Here is a 22,714-nt window from a genome sequence, read left to right on the forward strand (position 1 = left end):
ATGGAATGTAATAGGACTCTGATAGTAATCGATGAAGGGAGCATGCTTGCATTTACCTGGCAGTCTGTTGCAGGCTCTTAATCTGCATGTGAGTCTGTTTTATTATATTTTATCTTCAGATCCAATCTGGAGTCTGAATTTATCTAAATAAATATTCCTAATCCTGATATGTGTCTAATGAGCATTTATAGCACTAAACTTGAATTGTAGGTTAATTTAAGTTTGAAATATCATTTTAAGAGGAAGTCCTATTTGACAAGTTCCATTTTGAGGTTGTGATTATGAAAATTTTAATTTTAAAATGTTCATTATCACTCTTTGAAATAAGTACTGTAAAAATATCAAATTCACAGTTAGCCATGTACATCCTTCAATGCCACAGGGCCAAAATTGAATTAATTGTTCATGTACTGTTATAATGGTCCAAAAAGTTTAAATGAACTTGGTTAGCATAAAAAAACTAAAGCTAAAGGACAGTATGAATGCTTATTTAAAAGCATAAGGCATAAATATTCAATGAGGTTTTTGATTTGCATGTTTGATCTTGATTATGGGAATAAATGTGGACATTTAGTTGCTAATCTGGAAAAATCACGATCATGCAAGAGTTCCATCAATCTGATATTAAAAAATTGAATTTGACAAGTTGAATTCTGCCTTTAATCTTGGTATTTCTTTTTATAGCTCCAGAAGTACTAAACAATCAGCGATATACATTAAGCCCTGACTATTGGGGTCTGGGATGCTTAATCTATGAAATGATTGCTGGACAGTCTCCATTTAGAGGGCGGAAAGAGAAAGTCAAAAGGGAAGAGGTAGACAGACGAGTGTTGGAAACAGAAGAAACTTACACAGACAAATTCTCTGAAGAGGCAAAATCTATCTGCAAGATGGTAAGCTCTGGAAAATTATATTTAATATGGCCACCTTTTTGTATAATCAGCACCTGGTTGGGGGCACTCAGGAATCCTGTACACGTGTTTATACTTTGAATTAATTACTCTTGTATGACTTATAATTAGGAAATTAATTTTTTGTGAATAGTGCTACAGGTTATTCCTAAGGATTAAATTATATGGGTCTGCTAAATCCTGACAGTCCTCAACAGAGACAGGGGTGTCCCCTTCACAACAGGGTGTTCTCCCTCTTTTTCCATGTATCATTCCCCTTCTCCCAACTCTCTTCTGCCCTGCACACCAACTTGACTGTCGGTCAATTCTTGATTTCCTGGGCTGCTGTTGTGCTAAAATAAAGTTAAGAGTTTGTTTATTGGAGATGAACTCCTGTCTATGTGTGCGTCATTTTTCCATGCTATCTGTTCCTTCACCTCTCTTCCCCGTTCTCACTAGTTTTTCACTAATGTTTTCCTCTCTTTACTTAGTTACCAATTTTCTCCTTTCTATTCTTGTTTTCTTTTTTACCCCCCTTGTTATTATTCTGTTTTAGCTCCTGTTTGCTTTTGGCCCATTTCTTCACCCTTATGCACTTCCTGCATTGCGCACGTTGTTGTGTGGGGTATCTACAGGGGGAGCAGACCATGAGAAAACACAGATTGGGAGGGTGTAGGCCATGCAAGTCTTAGGGGATGCCCTTGGAGTCAACGTCAGGAGACAGACAGACTGCTGTCCACGATTGGCGGTGAGGGTTGGCCACACCCTAGTTCCTGGGAGTTCCTCTGCTAAGGAAAGTCTCAGTAGCTCCTGGGAACTGTAGTCCTGGGAATACCAACACATAACCATAATACAAATGTTGCCCTGTTTGCTGAAAGAAGAGTATATACATCTAAAGGGATAGTGTATCCAGAGCCCAGAATGTTCAGAGTCCTGCCAGGGTGCATTGTGCTGTTTGTGGAAGGGGTAGACATAGAAACCTAGAAAGTAGGAGCAGGAGTAGGCCATTCAGCCCTTCGAGCCTACTCCGCCATTCAGTATGATCATGGCTGATCTTCTACCTCAATACCATATTCCCGCTCTCTCCCCATACCTCTTGATGCCTTCTCTGCCTAGAAATCTATCTATCTCCTTCTTAAATATATTCAGTGACTTGGCCTCCACAACCTTCTGTGATAGAGAATTCCACAGGTTCACCACCCTCTGAGTGAAGAAATTTCTCCTGATCTCAGTCCTAAATGACCTACCCCGTATCCTGAGACTGTGACCCCTCGTTCCAGACCCCGCAGCCAGGGGAAATATCCTCCCTGCATCCAGTCTGTCTAGTCCTGACAGAATTTTATAGGTTTCAATGAGATCCCCTCTCATTCTTCTAAACTCTAGTGAATACAGACCTAGTCGACCCAATCTCTCCTCATCCGACAGTCCTGCCATTCCAGGAATCAGTCTGGTGAACCTTCGCTGCACTCCCTCTATGGCAAGTATATCCTTTCTTAGGTAATGAGACCAAAACTGCACACAATACTCCAGGTGTGGTCTCACGAAGGCCCTGTACAACTGCAGTAAGACATCCTTGCTCCTGTACTCAAATCCTCTTGCAATGAAGGCCAACATACTATTTGCCTTCCTAACCGCTTGCTGCACCTGCATGTTTGCTTTCAGTGACTGATGTACAAGGACACCCAGGTCCCTTTGTACATCAAGTTTCCCCAATCTATCACCATTTAAATAATGCTCTGCCTTTCTGTTTTTCCTTCCGAAGTGGATAACTTCACATTTATCCACTTTATACTGCATCTGCCATGTATTTGCCCACTCACTCACCTTGTCTAAATCGTCTTGAAGCCTCTTTGCATCCTCCTCACAACTCACAATCCCCACCTAGTTTTGTGTCAACAGAAAATTTGGAAATATTACATTTGGTTCCCTCATCCAAATCATTGATATATATTGTGAATAGCTGGGGCCCAAGCACCGATCCCTGCGGTACCCCACTAATCACCCCGAAAAAGACCCATTTAGTCCTACTCTCTGTTTCCTGTCTATTAACCAATTTTCAATCCATGCCAGTATATTATCCCCAATCCCATGTGCTTTAATTTTGCACACTAACCTCTTATGTGGGACTTTATCAAAAGCCTTCTGAAAATCCAAATAAACCATATCCACTGGTTCTCCCTTATCTATTCTACCAGTTACATCCTCAAAAAACTCCAGTAGGTTTGTCAAACATGATTTCCCCTTTGTAAATCCATGTTGACTTTGTCTAATCCCGTTGATATTTTCTAAGTGTCCTGTTATCACATCTTTTTAATAAACTCTAGCATTTTCCCTCCTACTGATGTTAGGCTAACCGATCTATAGTTCCCTGTTCTCTCTCTCTCCCTCCTTTTTTAAATAGTGGGGTTACATTTGCCACCCTCCAATCTGCAGGAACTGTTCTATAATCTATAGAATTTTGGAACATGACAACCAATGCATCCACTATTTCCATGGCTACCTCTTTTAGTACTCTGGGATGCAGATTATCAGTCCCTGGGGATTTTTCGGCTTTCAGTCCCATTAATTTCTCCAGCACTTTTTTTTACTAATACTAATTTCCTTTAATTCCTCCTTCTCACTAGACCCTTGGTTCCCTAGCATTTCTGAGAAGTTATTTGTGTCCTCTTCCGTGAAGACAGAACCAAAGTATTTGTTTAATTGCTCTGTCATTTCCTTCTTCCCCATTATAAATTCTCCCATTCTGACTGTAAGGGACCTACATTTGTCTTCACTAATCTTTTTCTCTTTACATACGTGTAGAAGCTTTTACAGTCTGCTTTTATGTTTGCAAGTTTACTCTCATACTCTATTTTTCCCCTCCTTAATCGATCTCTTGGTCTTTTTTTGCTGAATTCTGAACTGCTCCCAATCCTCAGACTTGCTACTTTTTCTGGCAACTTTATATTACTCCTCTTTGGATCTAATGCTATCCTTAATTTCTTTTGTTAGCCACGGTTGGGCCGCTTTTCTTTTTGTGTTTTTGCGCCAGAAAGGAATGTATAACTGTTCCAATTCATGCATTCATTCCCTAAATGTTAGCCATTGCATATCCACCGTCATGCCTTTTAATGAAGCTCCCCAATCTATCGTAGTCAACTCACTCCTCATATCTTCATATATGTTGGGCAAGCTCATGATTTTTTTTTGTCATTTTGTTTTTGTGATAAGGATTTTATAGTGTGTTGGATGAGAGCTCTCATGGACACTGTATCTAGCAAAAAAAAATTTTTGCTGGACAGTGATTGGAGAGAAAAATTTTGCGTAGTAAGATTGATGAATAACAAAAGTAGAAAATAACCAGTTGGAAAGAAAAACATTGCAAACTTATGCAATGAACTTCACCGAAGTCTTTTTCAGAAAAGGTCTTAAAGCTTTGAAATAGGAAACTTTGCTTGCTTTTATTGTGCCATGTCATGTATACTGTTACTTAATTTTTACATACTGAGGTACATAGAGTGCTGTAAAAGCAGAAAATGCTGGAAATACAAAGGAGGCCCATTAATATCTGCAAAGAGAAAATATGGGTTAATGATACAAGTAGACACTTTGGCAGAACTTTTCTCATTACAGGACCTGCTCTATATTTCTAGCATTTTCTGCTTTTATTTCCATTTCCAGCATTTGCAGTACTTTTCTTTATTCTTCAAATCTGCAGAGTGTGGATTGTTAATTTACTGTTAAGATTATTTGCTTCTTTTTGGGAAAGCACAGTGGTGTAGCTAGCAACATTATGTGGCCTGGAATAATTTGGGGGCTTGGGACGAGGGTATAAGATAAAAGGTACCACTGCAGCACAAAGGAATGGTTCTCATTTTTTTAAAATCCAAACTTCCTACTCATTTTCCATCATATTCCAATGATATTGGCAGTCTCAGGTGATTTTATTTACATGCAAGAACTGAGCCAGGAATACTGATTTTTTTCAAGGTGAGAAACAATGATTAAATAAACAGAATGATTTTTAAGCAATTGCACATGTAGTCGATATTTCACCTGGACCGTCCATTTTATCTAAGTAACGTTACTACACGAGTGGAGATCAAAGCATGGCGTCATCAGTTACTCCATAGAACCATAGAAAAGAAACAGCCCAGAAGGGGGCCATTCGGCCCATCGTCTCCACGCTAGATCGAAGAACAACCAGGTGCCCATTCTAATCCCACCTTCCAGCACCCGGTCCGTAGCCCTGCAGCTTACAGCACTTTAGGTTCAGGTCAAAGTACTTCTTAAAAGAGTTGAGGGTCCCTGCCTCTATCACCAATTCGGGCAGCGAATTCCATACACCCACCACTCTCTGGGTAAAAAAGTTTTTCCTCTTGTCCCCTCTAATCCTTCCGCCAATCAGTTTAAATCTATTTCCTCTAGTTCTTGAACTCTCCGCTAGGGGTAACAGGTACTTCCTGTCTACCCTATCTGGGCCCCTCATAATTTTGTACACCTCAATTAAGTCTCCCTTCAGCCTCTGCTGCTCCAAGGAAAACAACCCCAGCTTATCCAATCTCTTCTCGTAGCTGCAATTTTCAAGCCCTGGCAACATTCTTGTAAATCTTCTCTGCACTCTCTTCAGAGCAATTACGTCCTTCCTGTAATGTGGTGACCAGAACTGCGCACAGTAGTCCAGCCGTGGCCTTACCAGCGTTTTATACAGTTCCATCATTACATCCCTGCTTTTGTATTCTATTCCTTGGCTAATAACGGAGAGCATTCTGTATGCCTTTTTCACAACCTTATCTACCTGTACTGCCACCTTCAGGGACCTGTGCACATGCATTCCAAGGTCTCTCAGTTCCTTTACCCCTCTCAATATATTCCCATTTACTGCGTATTCCCTTTTACTGTTTTCCCTCCCTAAGTGCATTACCTCACACTTCTCCGGGTTGAACTCCATTTGCCACTTTTCCGCCCACTCCACCAACCCATTGATATCTTCTTGGAGTCTACAGCTATCCTCTTCACTATCAACTACACGGCCAATTTTTGTGTCGTCTGCAAATTTGCCAATCGTGCCCCCAACATTCAAGTCCAAATCATTAATATATGCCACAAACAGCAAGGGACCCAACACTGAGCCCTGTGGCATACCACTGGAAACGGATTTCCATTTGCAAAGACATCCATCGACCTTTACCCTTTGTTTCCTGTTACTGAGCCAATTTTGGATCCAATTCACCACATTTCCCTGTATCCCATGGGCTTTTACCTTTCTGACCAGTCTGCCATGTGGGATCTTGTCTACTAAATGCCTTACTAAAATCCATGTAGACAACATCCACTGCACTACACTCATCAATCCTCCTTGTCACTTCCTCAAAGAATTCAATCCGATTTGTGAGGCATGACCTTCCCTGAACAAATCAATGCTGACTATCCATGATTAAACCATGCCTTTCCAAGTGACAGTTTATCCTATCTCACAGTATTGATTCTAATAGTTTGCCCACCACCGAGGTAAGACTGACCGGCCTATAATTGTTCGGCCTTTCCCTCATACTCTTTTTAAACAATGGTACTATGTTTGCAGTCTTCCAGTCCTCTGGTACCTCCCCTGTACCTAGTGAGGATTGGAAAATGATCCTCAGAGCATCCGCTATTTCTTCCCTGGCTTCCTTCAATAGCCTAGGAAACAATACATCCGGCCCTGGTGACTGATCAACTTTCAAGGATTCCAGTCCCTCTAGTACTTCCTCTCTCGTTATGTTTACCTTATCCAATATTTCACACCTCTCCTCTTTAACTACAATGTCCGGATCATCCCTTTCCTTTGCGAATACAGAGACAAAATATTCATTTAAATCCCGACCCACATCCTCTGCTTCTACACACAAGTTACCTTATCATCCCTGATAGGTCCCACCTTTTCCTTAGCTATCCTCTTGTTCTTAATGAACTGATAAAACATCTTTTGAGTTTTCTTTAATCTTACTAGCTAATATTTTTTCATGCCCTCTCTTTGCTTTCCTTAATTCCTTAATTCCTTTTTTACGTCATCCCTGTACTTTCTATACTTCTCTAGGCTTTCTGCAGTGTTTAGTTTTCTGTGACAGTCATGAGCTTTCTTTTTCTGCTTTATCTTGCCCCGTATACTTCTGGACAACCAGGGGCTCTAAATTTGGCAGTGCCACCCTTTTTCTTTGAGGGGACGTGTCTGCATTGTACCCGTAGAATTTCACTTTTTAGTACCTCCCACTGGCTTGCCACTGATTTCTCCTCAAGCAGTTGTGTCCAGTCCACTTCTGCCAAATCACCTCTTAGTTCTATAAAATTTGCCTTCCCCCAATTTAAAACATTTACTCCTGATTTAACTCTATCCTTTTCCATAATAATGCTAAAACTAACTGAATTGTGGTCACTATCCCCAATATGGTCACCCACTGTCACTTCACCCACTTGCCCATCTTCATTTCCCAGGACTAAATCTAGAATTGCATCCCCTCTTGTTGGGCTTGTCACGTACTGGCTAAAAAAAAGATCTCCTGGGCACCGATCAAGAATTTTGCACCCTCTGTGCCCCTCACACTGTTTGAATCCCAGTTGATGTTAGGGTACTCATTCTGTTTTCTCAGTGCCAGCTGGTGGACAATTTAAATTGAACAACAGAAATCTTTCAGTTGAAACTCTAGAATTAAAGTGAGGCAATCAAAATGTGTCCTTTCTTACCACTTGTCCATGACCCCTCCTTCCATCAATAAAATAGAAGAAAACACCTTGTAAGGTAGCTGGCATATCTGGTAAAGACAAAGGTTAATGGAAAAACTAGGAGGAATAACTGTTCCAGTTATAAATATTACATAATTAGAATTCTATAGATGACAAAAAAAAGAGCGAACTAGTATGTATATATAGCACCTATCATATCCTCAGGACATCCCAAAGTGCTTAGTTGCCAATGAATTACCTTTGATGTGTAGTCACTGTTACGTAGACAAAAAGAACCAAGAATGAGATGTTTCACACAAATTAATGCCAAGTCTGGAAGTGTTTTGCATTTCTTGGGTGAATTCTGGTGTGACTATGCACACCTTTGCGTACGTCAATCTTTCCTTTTCTTCTGTTTGAAAAATTGGTAGCTGAAGATCTGGTGCTGTGACTATTTTAAAATCTATGAATGTTTTCTCCATAGTTGCTAACCAAAGACCCCAAGCAAAGATTGGGCTGTGCAGGAGGAGCTGCTTCAGATGTGAAGAAAAACCCATTCTTCAGGAATATCAATTTCAAACGATTGGAAGCAGGCATAATGGAGCCCCCATTTGTACCTGATGTGAGTAGTGAGACAATGTTAGAAGGAGTAATTACAAATACATTGAAACTATTTATTGCTGTGATCACAATGATTATGAAGTGATGTGTTCTTTACTAAAAAAAATTCCTATCATTAATTTTGTCTGCATAGTATTTGTAGATCTCACAGAAAGGATCAGTAAGAAAGAAAACTATTTATTTTAACATATCAATGGCTTGTCTTTATTATCCCATTGTGTTAAAAAAAATTGAAAGACTAAGATGACAATTGTGAAGAATTTTGCTGCCTGTTGTCTATTTTAACAGGCACAATATGCACAAATCCTATTACAACACAACATGGTGCTTCATTTGTATTTTTCCATGGGTTATCTTTCAATACAGCATTCCCCCCCCCACCCCCCACCATCAATTTTCAGCATGTGGACGAGCTCAGTGCAGTCCCATCATCAGTAATACAAATAGAATCTCCTAAAATCTCAAATTGTTCTAACCAGGGACTTTGTTGTAATTTTCACTGATGTAATGCTTCAGTCACTAATGTAATTTGCTATATATAAAAGTTTTCTTACAAAAAAAAAATCTATTGGAAGCCATTTGCAGCTGCTTCAGAGAATTGTGTTATGGCCATTCTAAAAGGGAAGCGATTAAATATTTATATTCATACATCATTCATAATTTGTTGGCTTGGTTGCACAGTACAATGAAACATTGTTCTTAAATCCTGCCTCCATCTCTGGAAGCCAGGCTTGAATCCTGTCAAGGAAGAAAATATCCCGTTCAGACATCTATTAGCTTCTAACTATTTGAACCAAGTTTCCAGTAGACATGCATGTTTGGCACAGACTTTAATTGAATAAGTAATTCTCACTTTGAGAGGCCATGGGGTGGAATTCATAAAAATGGGAATGTTTGATTGCCACAGTGTAATGTGTCGTTCCAGACTGTAAATACATTGCTGGGCACCAGAGCTTTGCAGCCGATTTCTGCCTCACCTTCCGTGGAAATATTTTGTTCATATTTCAGCACTGATAGCTCCAAATTGATGAGCATTTATAAATTGAAACGGGGAATGAGAGAAGACAATCTCCATTTTATTGTCCCTTTTTGCAAGCACACTACGATTTGAAATTAATTCTGTATTTCGTAGCACTGTTAGCAGTTCTTATCTTAACTGTTGCTCCTCTAACAGCCACGAGCAGTATATTGCAAAGACGTACTGGATATTGAACAGTTCTCCACTGTGAAAGGAGTGAACCTGGATCAGACAGACGACGATTTCTATTCAAAGTTTTCTACCGGCTGTGTTTCTATTCCCTGGCAGAATGAGGTGAGCACAAAATGATTTATTTTTGAGTTTGGCTGTGTCGAAATGTATCCCAGGCTACTGTGTGAGGCAAAGGAGGAGATTGCGGGGGCTCTGACACATATATTCAGAACCTCTCTGGCCACAGGGGATGTGCCAGAGGACTGGAGAACCGCTAATGTAATACCATTATTCAAGAAGGGGAGTAGGGAAAAACCGGGGAACTACAGGCCAGTGAGCCTAACATCAGTGGTAGGAAAATTATTGGAAAAAATTCTGAAGGACAAAATTAGTCTCCACTTGGAGAAGCAAGGATTAATCAGGGATAGTCAACATGGCTTTGTCAAGGGAAGATCATGTCTGACTAATTTGATTGAATTTTTTGAGGGGGTGACTAGGCGTGTGGATGAGGGTAACGCAGTGGATGTGGTATACATAGATTTCAGTAAGGCCTTCGATAAAGTCCCCCACAGGAGACTGATCAAGAAGGTACGAGCCCATGGAATCCAGGGTGCCTTGGCACTTTGGATACAAAACTGGCTTAGTGGCAAAAGGCAGAGGGTGATGGTCGAAGGTTGTTTTTGTGACTGGAAGCCTGTGGCCAGTGGGGTACCACAGGGAACGGTGCTGGGTCCCTTGCTGTTTGTGGTCTACATTAATGACTTGGATATGAATGTAAAAGGTATGATCAGTAAGTTCGCTGATGATACAAAGATTGGTAGGGTGGTAAATAGCGAGGAGGATAGCCTCAGTCTGCAGGACGATATAGATGGGTTGGTCAGATGGGCGGAACAGTGGCAAATGGAATTTAACCCGGAAAAGTGCGAGGTGATGCACTTTGGAGGGACTAACAAGGCAAGGGAATACACAATGAATGGGAGGACCCTAGGCAAGACAGAGGGTCAGAGGGATCTTGGTGTGCAAGTTCACAGATCCCTGAAGGCGGCGGAACAGGTAGATAAGGTGGTAAAGAAGGCATATGGGATACTTGCCTTTATTAGCCGAGGCATAGAATATAAGAGCAAGGAGGTTATGATGGAGCTGTATAAAACACTGGTTAGGCCACAGCTGGAGTACTGTGTGCAGTTCTGGTCGCCACACTACAGGACGGATGTGATCGCTTTGGAGAGGGTGCAGAGGAGATTCACCAGGATGTTACCAGGGCTGGAGCGCTTCAGCTATGAAGAGAGACTGGGAAGATTGGGTTTGTTTTCCTTGGAGCAGAGGAGGCTGAGGGGGGACATGATTGAGGTGTACAAAATTATGAGGGGCACAGATAGGATGGATACTAAGGAGCTTTTTCCCTTCGTTGAGGGTTCTATAACAAGGGGACATAGATTCAAGGTAAAAGGCGGGAGGTTTAGAGGGGATTTGAGAAAGAACTTTTTCACCCAGAGGGTGGTTGGAGTCTGGAACTCACTGTCTGAAAGGGTTGTGGAGGCAGGAACCCTCACAACATTCAAGAAGCATTTGGATGAGCACTTGAAATGCCATAGCATACAAGGCTACGGACCAAATGCTGGAATATGGGATTAGAGGCTGATGGCCGGCGTGGACACGATGGGCCGAAGGGCCTCTATCCGTGTTGTATAACTCTATGACTCTATGGTATCCCTCATATTAGCTTGTTGTTTAAACTTGTAACAGTCAGTTTTTCTTTCATCTTTTTGATTATCCACAGGGACAATTTTATATAAACATACAGAAAACATATAATAGTGTCCTATTGAGGATAGTAATAAAATCATAAAATCTACCATACTGCCTAAATACAATACTGCAAGAGCCAGTTTATGGAAAGTGGAATATAGCAGAATTCTACGGTTGAAATTGGAAATCATTAGACATTACAGATTAATCAAGAACAAATGCATCAGTGTCTAATCTCACAGTCGTGACTTTATTACATTCACACCAGTGCTCAGTTACATTTTATGGTTTAGTCCAAGGACGCAAACCATCTACTGCATTCTATTCTTCTCAACCTCCCACCCATTACCTTTGCTGTTTCATGTCTAAAGTCTAAAGAGAAAAGTCAAGGCTCTAGTGCAGAGTAGCGATTTGGGTAAAAACAAGCTGTGTGCCAGGAAGGGACAGAGAGAGTTTAACACAGGGTAATACAGCATTAGTGACTGAGGTCACATCAGGGAAAAATAGTAAAAAGTTAAAATTAAAGTCGCTGTATCTGAATGCACGAAACATTCGTAACAAGATAGATGAATTAATGGCACAAATAGAGATCAATGGGTTTGATCTAGTAGCCATTAGTGAGATGTGGTTGCAAGGGGTACGGTAGCATAGTGGTTATGTTACTGGACTAGTAATCCAGAGGCCTGGGCTAATAACCGGAGTCATGAGTTCACATCCCGCCATGGCAGCTGGGGAATTTAAATTCAATTAATTAAATAAAATCTGGAATTAAAAAACTAATATCAGTAATGGTGGCTATGAAACTACCGGATTGTCGTAAAAACCCATCTGGTTCACTAATGTCCTTTAGGGAAGCAAACCTGCCATCCTTACCCGGTCTGGCCGAAATGTGACTCCAGGCCCACACCAATGTGGTTGATTCTTAATTGCCCTCTGAAATGATGTGGAGATGCCGGTGATGGACTGGGGTTGACAATTGTAAACAATTTTACAACACCAAGTTATAGTCCAGCAATTTTATTTTAAATTCACAAGCTTTCGGAGGCTTCCCCCTTCGTCAGCTTTCGGAGGCTTCCCCCTTCGTCAGGTCATCGTTCACCTGACGAAGGGGGAAGCCTCCGAAAGCTTGTGAATTTAAAATAAAATTGCTGGACTATAACTTGGTGTTGTAAAATTGTTTACAATTGTCAAGCCCTCTGAAATGGCCTAGCAAGCCACTCAGTTGTACAATCTCGCTTACAAAAAAAGTCGTAATAAGAATAAAACCGGACGGACCACTAGGCACTGGACACGACAAAGGTAAACCAAGCCCAGTCGACCCTGCAAAGTCCTCCTCACTAACATCTGGGGATTTGTGCCAAAATTGGGAGAGCTGTCCCACAGACTAGTCAAGCCTGACATAGCCATACTCTCAGAATCATACCTTTCAGCCAACGTCCCAGACTCTTCCATCACCATCCCTGGCTATGTCCTGTCCCACCGGCAGGACAGACCGACCAGAAGTGGCTGTACAGTCAGGAGGGAGTGGCCCTGGGAGTCCTCAACATTGACTCTGGACCCCATGAAATCTCATGGCATCAGGTCAAACATGGGCAAGGAAACCTCCTGCTGTTTACCACCTACCGCCCTCCCTCAGCTGATGAATCAGTCCTCCTCCATGTTGAGCACCACTTGGAGGAACCACTGAGGGTAACAAGGGCACAAAATGTACTCTGGATGGGGAACTTCAATGTCCATCACCAAGAGTGGCTCGGTAGCACCACTACTGACCGAGCTGGCCGAATCCTGAAGGACATAGTTGCCAGACTGGGCCTGTGGCCGGTGGTGAGCGAACCAACATGAGGGAAAAACTTACTTGACCTCATCCTCACCAGTCCATTTGTGCAAATGCATCTGTCCATGACAGTATTGGTAGGAGTGACCACCTCACAGTCCTCGTGGAGACGAAGTCCCATCTTCGCATTGAGGACGCTATCCAACGTGTTGTGTGGCACTATCACCGTGCTAAATGGGATAGATTCAGAACAGATCCAGCAGCTCAAAACTGGGCATCTATGAGGCGCTGTGGGCCAGCAGCAGCAGAATTGTATTCCAGCACAATCTGTAACCTCATGGCCCGGCATATTCCTCACTGTACCGTTACCAACAAGCCAGAGGATCAACCCTGGTTCAATGAGGAGTGTAGAAGAGCATGCCAGGAGCAGAACCAGGCGTACCTAAAAATGAGGTGCCAACCTGGTGAAGCTACAACTCAGGACTACATGCATGCTCAACAGCGGAAGCAACATGCTATAGACAGAGCTAAGCAATTCCACAACCAACAGATCAGATCAAAGCTCTGCAGTCCTGCCACATCCAGTCGTGAATGGTGGTGGAGAATTAAACAACTAACGGGAGGAGGAGGCTCTGCAAACATCCCCATTCTCAATGATGGTGGAGTACAGCACGCGAGTGCAAAAGACATGGCTGAAGCATTTGGAACCATCTTCAGCCAGAAGTGCCGAGTGGATGATCCATCTCAGCCTCCTCCCGATATCCTCACCATCACAGAAGCCGGTCTTGAGCCAATTCGATTCATTCCACGTGATATCAAGAAACGGCTGAGTGCACTGGACACAGCAAAGCCTATGGGTCCCAACAACATCCCGGCTGTAGTGTTGAAGACTTGTGCTCCAGAACTAGCTGTGCCTCTAGCCAAGCTGATCCAGTACAGCTACAGCATCTACCGGACAATGTGGAAAATTGCCCAGGTATGTCCTGTCCACAAAAAGCAAGACAAATCCAATCTGGCCAATTACCGCCCCAGCAGTCTACTCTCAATCATCAGCAAAGTGATGGAAGATGTCGTCAACAGTGCTATCAAGCGGCACTCACTCACCAATACCCTGCTCACGGATGCTCAGTTTGGGTTCCGCCAGGACCACTCGGCTCCAGTCCTCATTAAAGCCTTGGTCCAAACATGGACAATAGAGCTGAATTCCATAGGTAAAGTGAGAGTGACTGCCCTTGACATCAAGGCAGCGTTTGACCAAGTGTGGCACAAAGGAGCCCTCGTAAAATTGAAGTCAATGGGAATCAGGGGGAAAACTATCCAGTGGCTGGAGTCACACCTAACACAATGGAAGATGGTAGTGGTTGTTGGAGGTCAATCATCTCAGCCCCAGGACATTGCTGCAGGAGTTCCTCAGGGCAATGTCCTAGGCCCAACCATCTTCAGCTGCTTCATCAATGACCTTCCCTACATCATAAGGTCAGAAATGGGGATGTTCGCTGATGATTGCACAGTGTTCAGTTCCATTCTCAACCCCTCAAATAATGAAGCAGTCTGTGCCCGCATGCAGCAAGACCTGGACAACATCCAAGCTTGGACTGATGGGTGGCAAGTAACATTCGCGCCAGACAAGTGCCATGCAATGACTATCTCCAACGAGAGTCTAACAACATCCCCTTGACATTCAACGACGTTACCATCGCCGAATCCCTCACCATCAACATCCTGGGGGTCACCATTGACCAGAAACTTACTGGACCAGCCACATAAATACTGTGGCTACAAGAGCAGGTCAGAGGCTGGGTATTCTGCGGCGAGTGACTCACCTACTGACTCCCAAAAGCCTTTCCACCATCTACAAGGCACAAGTCAGGAGTGTGATGGAATACTCTCCACTTGCCTGGATGAGTGCAGCTCTAACAACACTCAAGAAGCTCGACACCATCCAGGACAAAGCAGCCCGCTTGATTGGCACCCCATCCACCACCCTAAACATTCACTTCCTTCACCACCGGCGCATTGTGGCTGCAGTGTGTACCATCCACAGGATGCACTGCAGTAACTCGCCAAGGCTTCTTCGACAGCACCTCCCAAACCCGCGACCTCTACCACCTAGAAGGACAAGAGCAGCAGGCACATGGGAACAACACCACCTGCACGTTCCCCTCCATGTCTCATACCATCCCAACTTGGAAATATATCGCCGTTTCTTCATCGTCGCTGGGTCAAAATCCTGGAACTCCCTACCTAACAGCACTGTGGGAGAACCTTCACCTCACGGACTGCAGCGGTTCAGGAAGCAGGCTCACCACCACCTTCTCAAGGGCAATTAGGGATGGGCAATAAATGCTTGCCTCGCCAGCGACGCCCACATCCCATGAACAAATAAAAAAAAAAGGTGACCAAGTTTGGGAACTAAATATTCCAGGGTACTTGACTTTTAGAAAAGATAGACAAAGTGGAAAAGGAGTGGAGGTAGCCCTGATAAGAAAGGATGAGATAAAGACAGTAGTGAGAAAGCATCTTAGCTCAGAAAATCAGGATGTAGAATCAATATGGGTGGAGCTAAGAAATAACAAGGGGCAGAAAACACTGCCCCTTGTTTATTGACCCCCCCACCCCCCCAACAGTAGTTATAGTGTTGGACAGAGTATAAATGATGAAATTAGAGGAGCATGTTACAAGGGTAATGCAATAATTGTGGGGAACTTTAATCTTCATATAGACTGCGCAAACCAAATTGGCAGAAGTAGTTTGGAGGATGAGTTCGTTGAATGCATTCGCGTCAGTTTTGTAGAACAATATGTCGAGGAGCCAACTAGGGAATAGGCTATTTTAGATCTAGTATAGTGTAATGAGACAGGGTTAATTAGTAATCTTGTCGTTAAGGATCCTCCAGGGCAGAGTGATCATAATATGATAGAATTTCATATTGAGTTTTAGAGTGATATAGTTAAGTTCAAAACTAGGGTTTTAAATTTAAACAATGCCAATTATGTAGGTATGAGGGGAGAGTTTGCTACGGTAGTTTGGGAAATTAGATTAAAAGATTTGACAGTAGATAAGCAATGGTGAACATTTCAAGAAATAATTCATAATTCTCAATAAATATACATTCCCTTGAAGAATAAAAATTCCACGGGAAAAGTGATCCAACCGTGGCTAACTAGAGAGGTTAAGGATAGCATTAGATTAAAAGAAGAGGCTTACCATGCTGCCAAAAAGAGTAGTAAGCCTGAGGATTGGGAGGATTTTAGAAATCAGCAAAGGGTGACCAAGAAATTGATAAAGGAGAAAATTGAATATGAGAATAAACTAGCAAGAAATATAAAAACAGATTGTAAAAGCTTCTGCAGCTATGTAAAAAGGAAGAGATTAGCAAAAGTAAACATGGGTCCTTTATGGGCAGAGACAGGTGAAATTATAATGGGGAATAAGGAAATAGCAGAGACCTTAAAGAAATATTTTGTATCTACCTTCACAGTAGAAGACACAAAAAACATACTGGAAATAATGGGGAACCAAGGGTCTAATGAGAGGGAGGAACTTAAAGTAATTAATTATTAGTAAAGAAAAAGTACTGGAGAAATTAATGGGACTAAAAGCCAACAAATCCCCTGGACCTGATGGCCTACATCCTAGGGTTTTAAAATAGGTTGCTGCAGCGATAGTGGATGCATTGGTTTTGATCTTCCAAAATCCCCTAGATTCTATATAGGTCCCTGTGGATTGGAAGGTAGCAAACGTAATCCCACTATTCAAGAAGGGAGGGAGAGAGAAAACAGGGAACTAAAGTCCAGTTAGTCTGACATTAGTAGTAAGGAAAATGCTGGAATATATTATTAAGAACATAGTAACAGCGCACTTAGAAAATCATAATATGATTAGGCAGAGTCAACACGGTTTTATGAAATCGAAATCGTGTTTGACAAATCTATTCGAGTTTATTTGAGGGTGTAACTAGCAGGGTAGATAATGGGGAACCAGTGGATGTAGTATATTTGGATTTTCAAAAGGCATTCAATAAGGTGCCATACACGAAGTTGTTTTACAAGATTAGGGCTGATGGGATTGGCATGGATAGAGGATTGGTTAATGGACAGAAAACAGAGAGTAGGAACAAATGGGTCATTTTTGGGTTGGCAGGTTGTAACTAGTGGGTGCTGCAAGGATCAGTGCATGGGCCTCAGCTGTTTACAATATATATCAATGACTTAGATGAAGGGACCGAGTGTAATGTATCCAAGTTTGCTGACGATACAAAGCTAGGTGGGAGAGTAAGCTGTGAGGAGGATGCAAAGAGGCTGCAAAGGGATATAGACTGGTTGACTGAGTGAGCAAGAAGGTGCCAGATGGAGTATAATGTGGGGAAATGTGAAATTATCCACTTTGCTGGGAAGAAAAGAAAAGCAGAATATTTTTTAAAAGGTGAGAGACTAAGAAATGTTGGTATTCAGAGGGATTTGGGTGTCCTTGTACACTAACCACAGAAAGTTAACATGCAGGTACAGCAAGCCATTAAGAAGGCAAATGGTATGTTATCCTTTATTGCAAGGGGGTTGGAGTATAAGCATAAGGAGGTCTTGCTGCAATTATATAGGGCTCTGGTGAGACCACACCTTGAGTACTGTGTACAATTTTGGTCTCCTTACCTAAGGAAGGATATACTTGCTTTAGAGGGGGTGCAATGAAGGTTCACTAGATTGAATCCTGAGATGAGAGAGTTGTCCTATGAGGGGAGATTGAGTAGAATGGGCCTATATTCTCTGGAGTTTAGAAGAATGAGAGGTGATCTCTTTGAAATATATAAAATTCTTAGAGGGCTTGACAGGATAGATGCTGAGAGGCTGTTTCCCTTGGTTGGAGAGTCTAGAACTAGGGCTCATAGTCTCTAGATAACAGGTCAGCCATTTAGGACCGAGATGAGGAAAAATTTCTGAATCTTTGGAATTCTCTACCTCAGAGGGCTGTGAATGCTCAGTTGTTGAGAATATTCAAGACTGAGATTGATAGATTTTTGAACACTAAGGGAATCAAGGGATATGGGGATAGAACAGGAAAGTGGAGTTGAGGTAGAAGATCGGCCATGATCTTATTGAATGGCAGAGCAGGCTCGAGGGGCTGTATGGTCTTCTCCTGCTCCTATTTCTTACGTTCTTATGTTTCAGTGCCAGAAGTGAGGGAGTATTAATGGAGTGTCACCTGTGTTGCTTTTGTATATTTATAGGGGATAACTCCTTTCAAATAGTATCAGTGTTGCTGTCCAGTAGTGTTTTAAAACGTATAACCATGCCACAGTTTATTGAAAGTAGTTTCTCAAATAAAGGATAAATTTACAGACTCCTGACCTCCTCCCCACACCACCACCCTCTTTCCACTCTTCCACACCCCCATGCCATCACCAACCAAGTCAGTTTGTGGTTACCACCTGCGTGAGTTCTGTTTTCCCTGATTATTTTATTTTCTCTAGGAAATGGTACCTTTAAGCTTCCTGCATTCTGTGATGTTGTTTCCTCCCCAGCACACAGACTTAGCATGGCAACACAAAAGCACACAGTAAACATGTTTCAATAAGATATCAGTATTAATTTGGTGTAAAAGTGCACATTGGAGCACGGAACGCTGTCCTTTCAACTCTAGAGACGGGTTTTGAATCTAACATAAATTGATGGCTGCAAGGCTCGTGAATTAAATGGGTTTAGGCAGTTTCAAATCGGTTTCCTAGTAGCATATGCCCACAGCACCAAATTACCTATAATGGGCAGTAATTTAGTCAAAGAGGTCATAGTATTCCCCTTATCTTGCACAACCTGGTATGGTGTCATGCCATTTTCTTAAAATTATTCCCAAACACCTTCACAGGAGGGCTTCTAATTGAGACAATCTCCAGGTTTTTTTCAAACAATGGGCATTTACACATTTACGGCAGAAAAGATTTATATATAATTAGCATATTCTAGAGTTCATTTTTTAGTTAGAAATGAGACACAGAAATTTGGAGTTCTGCATAAATAATCCTTGATGCCTAAAAGTGACTAAACCAAATTCCAGAATATTTATCCATTTCCATAGCTCCACAGTTCAATGCTGGCTTACTGCTGACCACAGGTAGCAACCCCCTTTTCCTTGTCTCAGCAGCACATACATTATTGCACATGATTGATCTTTTATTTTGTTTGTGCTTTGTTTGAGGTATTAAGTGGAATAATAAGCTCTATCATGGATTTGCAGTCTTTCACTGCTGTGCAGTAGTATGTTCCTAGTGAGCTAGCAGCAGCCATCTTCATGACAGATTAGTTGGAAAAAGTTGAATGGAAATGTAGTGAGTGGAAGCTCCAAAAACACAATATTTATGTGAACTGTCGATTCAAGAAATGTTTGATAATTTTAATAAGAGGAAATCGTAAGATTATTTGTTAGCATTCGTATTACAGTCAGTAATATTTATCTGTTGTGGTCACTGCAGATGATAGAAACTGAATGCTTTAAAGAACTAAATATATTTGGTCCAAATGGAAGCTTATCTCAAGACCTTGACAGGAGCTACACCCCTGAACCATCCAAAAGAAGTCTACTTCAAAGGCTTTTCCGGCGGCAGGTGAGACTGAATTCTGTGAGGATACTAAGTACTCTGCTGTGTACAGGTCTGCCTTACATTGACTACCAGAATTTTGCTGTTGGTGATTTATTGTATCCCAGAATAATTAACATTCATTAAGATCCTTAACTATGATCCTAATGATCTGTTCCTTCATCTTTATCTGTAAGCTAATGCCCGATATTGATTAAATTACATGACAGTGTCTCATTTCTGAATAAATAAGAGGGCAGAAACCACATTGTTACACTTGATGCCGACTTTGTATATTTATTAATATACCTGCACTGCCCTATAATTGCAGCATACATAGGCGAGTATTAACACTGCCTGCTTCTTGTCAAAGCAAATGCAGCATTTGTTTTTAAGTTTATTTATTTTGCAACAAATTCATTTCTGGAATGTACAGTTTGTGTAATCAACTTCCTATCATAAAGCTAGAAGTTGGGAGTAAAGAGCTAAGGTCAGTAACATGGTACTGATCTTGACCTCCAATCCAAAACTTTAGTAACTTTTAATGTAAATAGTGCAAATTTCAAGTCTTAGGTGTATCAGCTCCTGTCTATACACGAAATTAAGGATCATATGTGGGTATCAGAGTTTAAATTGCTGTTTGATGTAATCGCAGATCAATCTCGACCCAGTGCTTGGATGATCACAGATCAGTGGTTACTTTATAGTATTGTAAGATAGATATGGATGAGGTGGCTATTCGACCCATCTTAACTCATTCATTCAGGAATAACTTTCCTCCCATCTCTGTGGAATTGTTTCTTAAAATAATGCCAGGGTCTTTACCTTATCCAGGTGTCCTATTTACATAGTGATCGCTCTTTGTGTGACGAGGAACTTCCTACATTTGCTAAATTTGCCTTTCGTTAGTTTGAATTTGTGCAGCCTCGCCCTACTGTCAGAAGTTAAATTTGAAGTAGTCTCCTGGATTTACCTTTTCTATACTGCTTACTAAGCCTAAATTTCTCCGGTATTTCTTTATAATTCTCTGACACTGGGGATTAGTCTCTAACTGATGCATACCAGCAAATATACCCCATTTGTTCATAAATCATTATCCAGTGATAATGGCAAGATTGAATCTGTGCACAGCATAATTGTACTGAAGAATGAAAGAATGAGGAACAAAATTAGCAGTAAACCTTTAAGGTTTCACACAAGTAGTAGAAATCTGGAACTCTTCTGCCACCCCCTCCCCCCCCCCCCCCCCCCACCACCACCACCACCACCACAAAAGGCTGTGTATGCTGGGTTAATTGAAACTTTCAAGATTGAGATCAGTAGATTTTTGTCAGGTAAGGATAACAAGGGAAATGGAGCAAAGGTGGGTAAATGGGATTAAGGTACAGATCAGCCATGATGTAATTGAATGGTGGAAAAGGCTCAAGGGGCTGAATGGCCTACTCATGCCCTCACATTCCTATGATAAGATGAGAATTTTTTTGTATAACCTTTTCTTGATGCACATTGTTTCTGGCTCACTCTTAAACAGGGAAACCACCAAAAACACGAGGAAAGAAGTTTTGTTACAGTGACACCCACTCACAATGTGCACATTCACAATCACATTTTTACCATATTCAAATACACACAAAGAATTTCCCTACAAGCACACCATGACTGATTATTTTAAGTTTACTTTCTTATGTAAATTTGCATGGGGCAAGGAAATTTATTCCAAAACAAGTATGATGATGTATTTGCCTACAATAAACTATGGGCTGTAGGCAAATGTGTACAGTTCAGGCTGGGATGTGCACATCTTATCTTTGTGGCGTTGGATTGCAGCTTCAAAATGATGTTGCAATCTCACAGTTGGCTCTTTGGCTCTTGTTAAGAACAAAGCCTGAAACTTTGTTCCAGAGTAAAACATTTCACAATTCAAAAATCGAACAAAGATTCTACACCTGCCTTCCTTTAGTTCACACTAACATTGGCTTTTGAGTGTACTATATCATATACACCTTTCACATTGCTTCTCAATATGAATTGCCCAACCTGATAAAATATACTTTACACATTGGACACAAGCTATTTCTTTTAATTTTTATGTGTGTGTGTATATAGTACAGTTTGTCACATGGTACCTAGAGGCGTACACTGGAACCTTAGGATACAACAATTGCCATTTATATAGCACCTTTAATAAAGAAAAACATCACAAGGCGTTTCACAAAGATGTAAGGAAAATAGATGTCGAGCCAAAGGAGGCGAGATTGAGGGTTGACCAAAAGCTTGGTCAATGAGGTGAGTTATAAAGGAGGATCTTGAAGAAGGGGTTAGGGAGGGTATTCAAGAGCCTGGGGCCCATGCAACTGAAGGCATAGCTGCTAAAGGTGGGCCATGGGGATGTTGCAATGCACAAGAGGCTGAAACCAGAGAAATTGAGAAAATGAGCATGATTATAGGGCTGGAGGAGATTACAGAGGTAGGGAGGGGCAAGGCTATATGGACAGTTTTATATACAAGGATGAGAAATTTTTAATTTAAGGCATTGGGAACTGGGAGCCAATGCAAGTCAATGACAGAAGGTTTGATCGACGATCATAACTTCTTGTGGGAACAGATACAAGCAGCAGAGTTTTGGATGAGTTGAAGTTTATGGAGGGAAATCCACTAATATAACTTTTTTTTTAAAATCAACCAATATATCACTTGCATCATATACCTTTCCTTTCAACATTAAAATTCACAGAATCTTAAAGAAATATTTTTCAAACATTTTTTCAAACATCTTCCATGATTATTATGGCACGTTTCTGACATGATGTGGATTGATACACCATTCTGTTTTTGAATGATGATGAGTTCACATTGGAAACTCTCTGCTGCTACTTGTGTTCAGTTCTGATGTGATGCCAGGACAATATGTGAAGGAATCTTATTTTAATCCATATAGAAAAACAAATTCTACAACATTAACAGATTTAAAAAGAAAAAGAGAACACATTGGGAGAGAGCGGGAATATGGTATTGAGAGAGGATCAGCCATGATCATACTGAATGGCGGAGCAGGCTCGAAGGGCCGAATGGCCTCCTGCTCCTATTTTCTATGTTTCTGTAGAACATAGGTTCTCATCTGTGATTTTCCTATGTGCCAACCTTCCAATTTTATCTGTGCTCTTAAAAGGGAATTGAACAGAGATCAGGCACTTCCCCACAGTAAAGGAGAGGAAATGAAACTGTGCGTACTTCATGGGGGTTGA

General features: G+C 41.5%; 1 protein-coding gene across 2 annotated transcripts in view; it reads left to right on the forward strand.

Annotated features, from left to right (window-relative positions):
• LOC137340033 (G protein-coupled receptor kinase 5-like) overlaps positions 1-22,714 on the forward strand; it is a 223,412-nt gene that overhangs the window by 198,904 nt on the left and 1,794 nt on the right. For both annotated transcript variants that reach the window (XM_068002238.1, XM_068002239.1), the window contains 4 exons: positions 685-893; positions 8,053-8,190; positions 9,364-9,501; positions 19,365-19,496. In XM_068002238.1, the coding sequence (XP_067858339.1) occupies positions 685-893; positions 8,053-8,190; positions 9,364-9,501; positions 19,365-19,496 (617 nt within the window). The remainder of the gene's footprint in view (positions 1-684; positions 894-8,052; positions 8,191-9,363; positions 9,502-19,364; positions 19,497-22,714) is intronic.

The sequence above is a fragment of the Heptranchias perlo genome, chromosome 21 (genome assembly GCF_035084215.1).
Source record: "Heptranchias perlo isolate sHepPer1 chromosome 21, sHepPer1.hap1, whole genome shotgun sequence".
Classification (NCBI taxonomy): Eukaryota; Metazoa; Chordata; class Chondrichthyes; order Hexanchiformes; family Hexanchidae; genus Heptranchias; species Heptranchias perlo.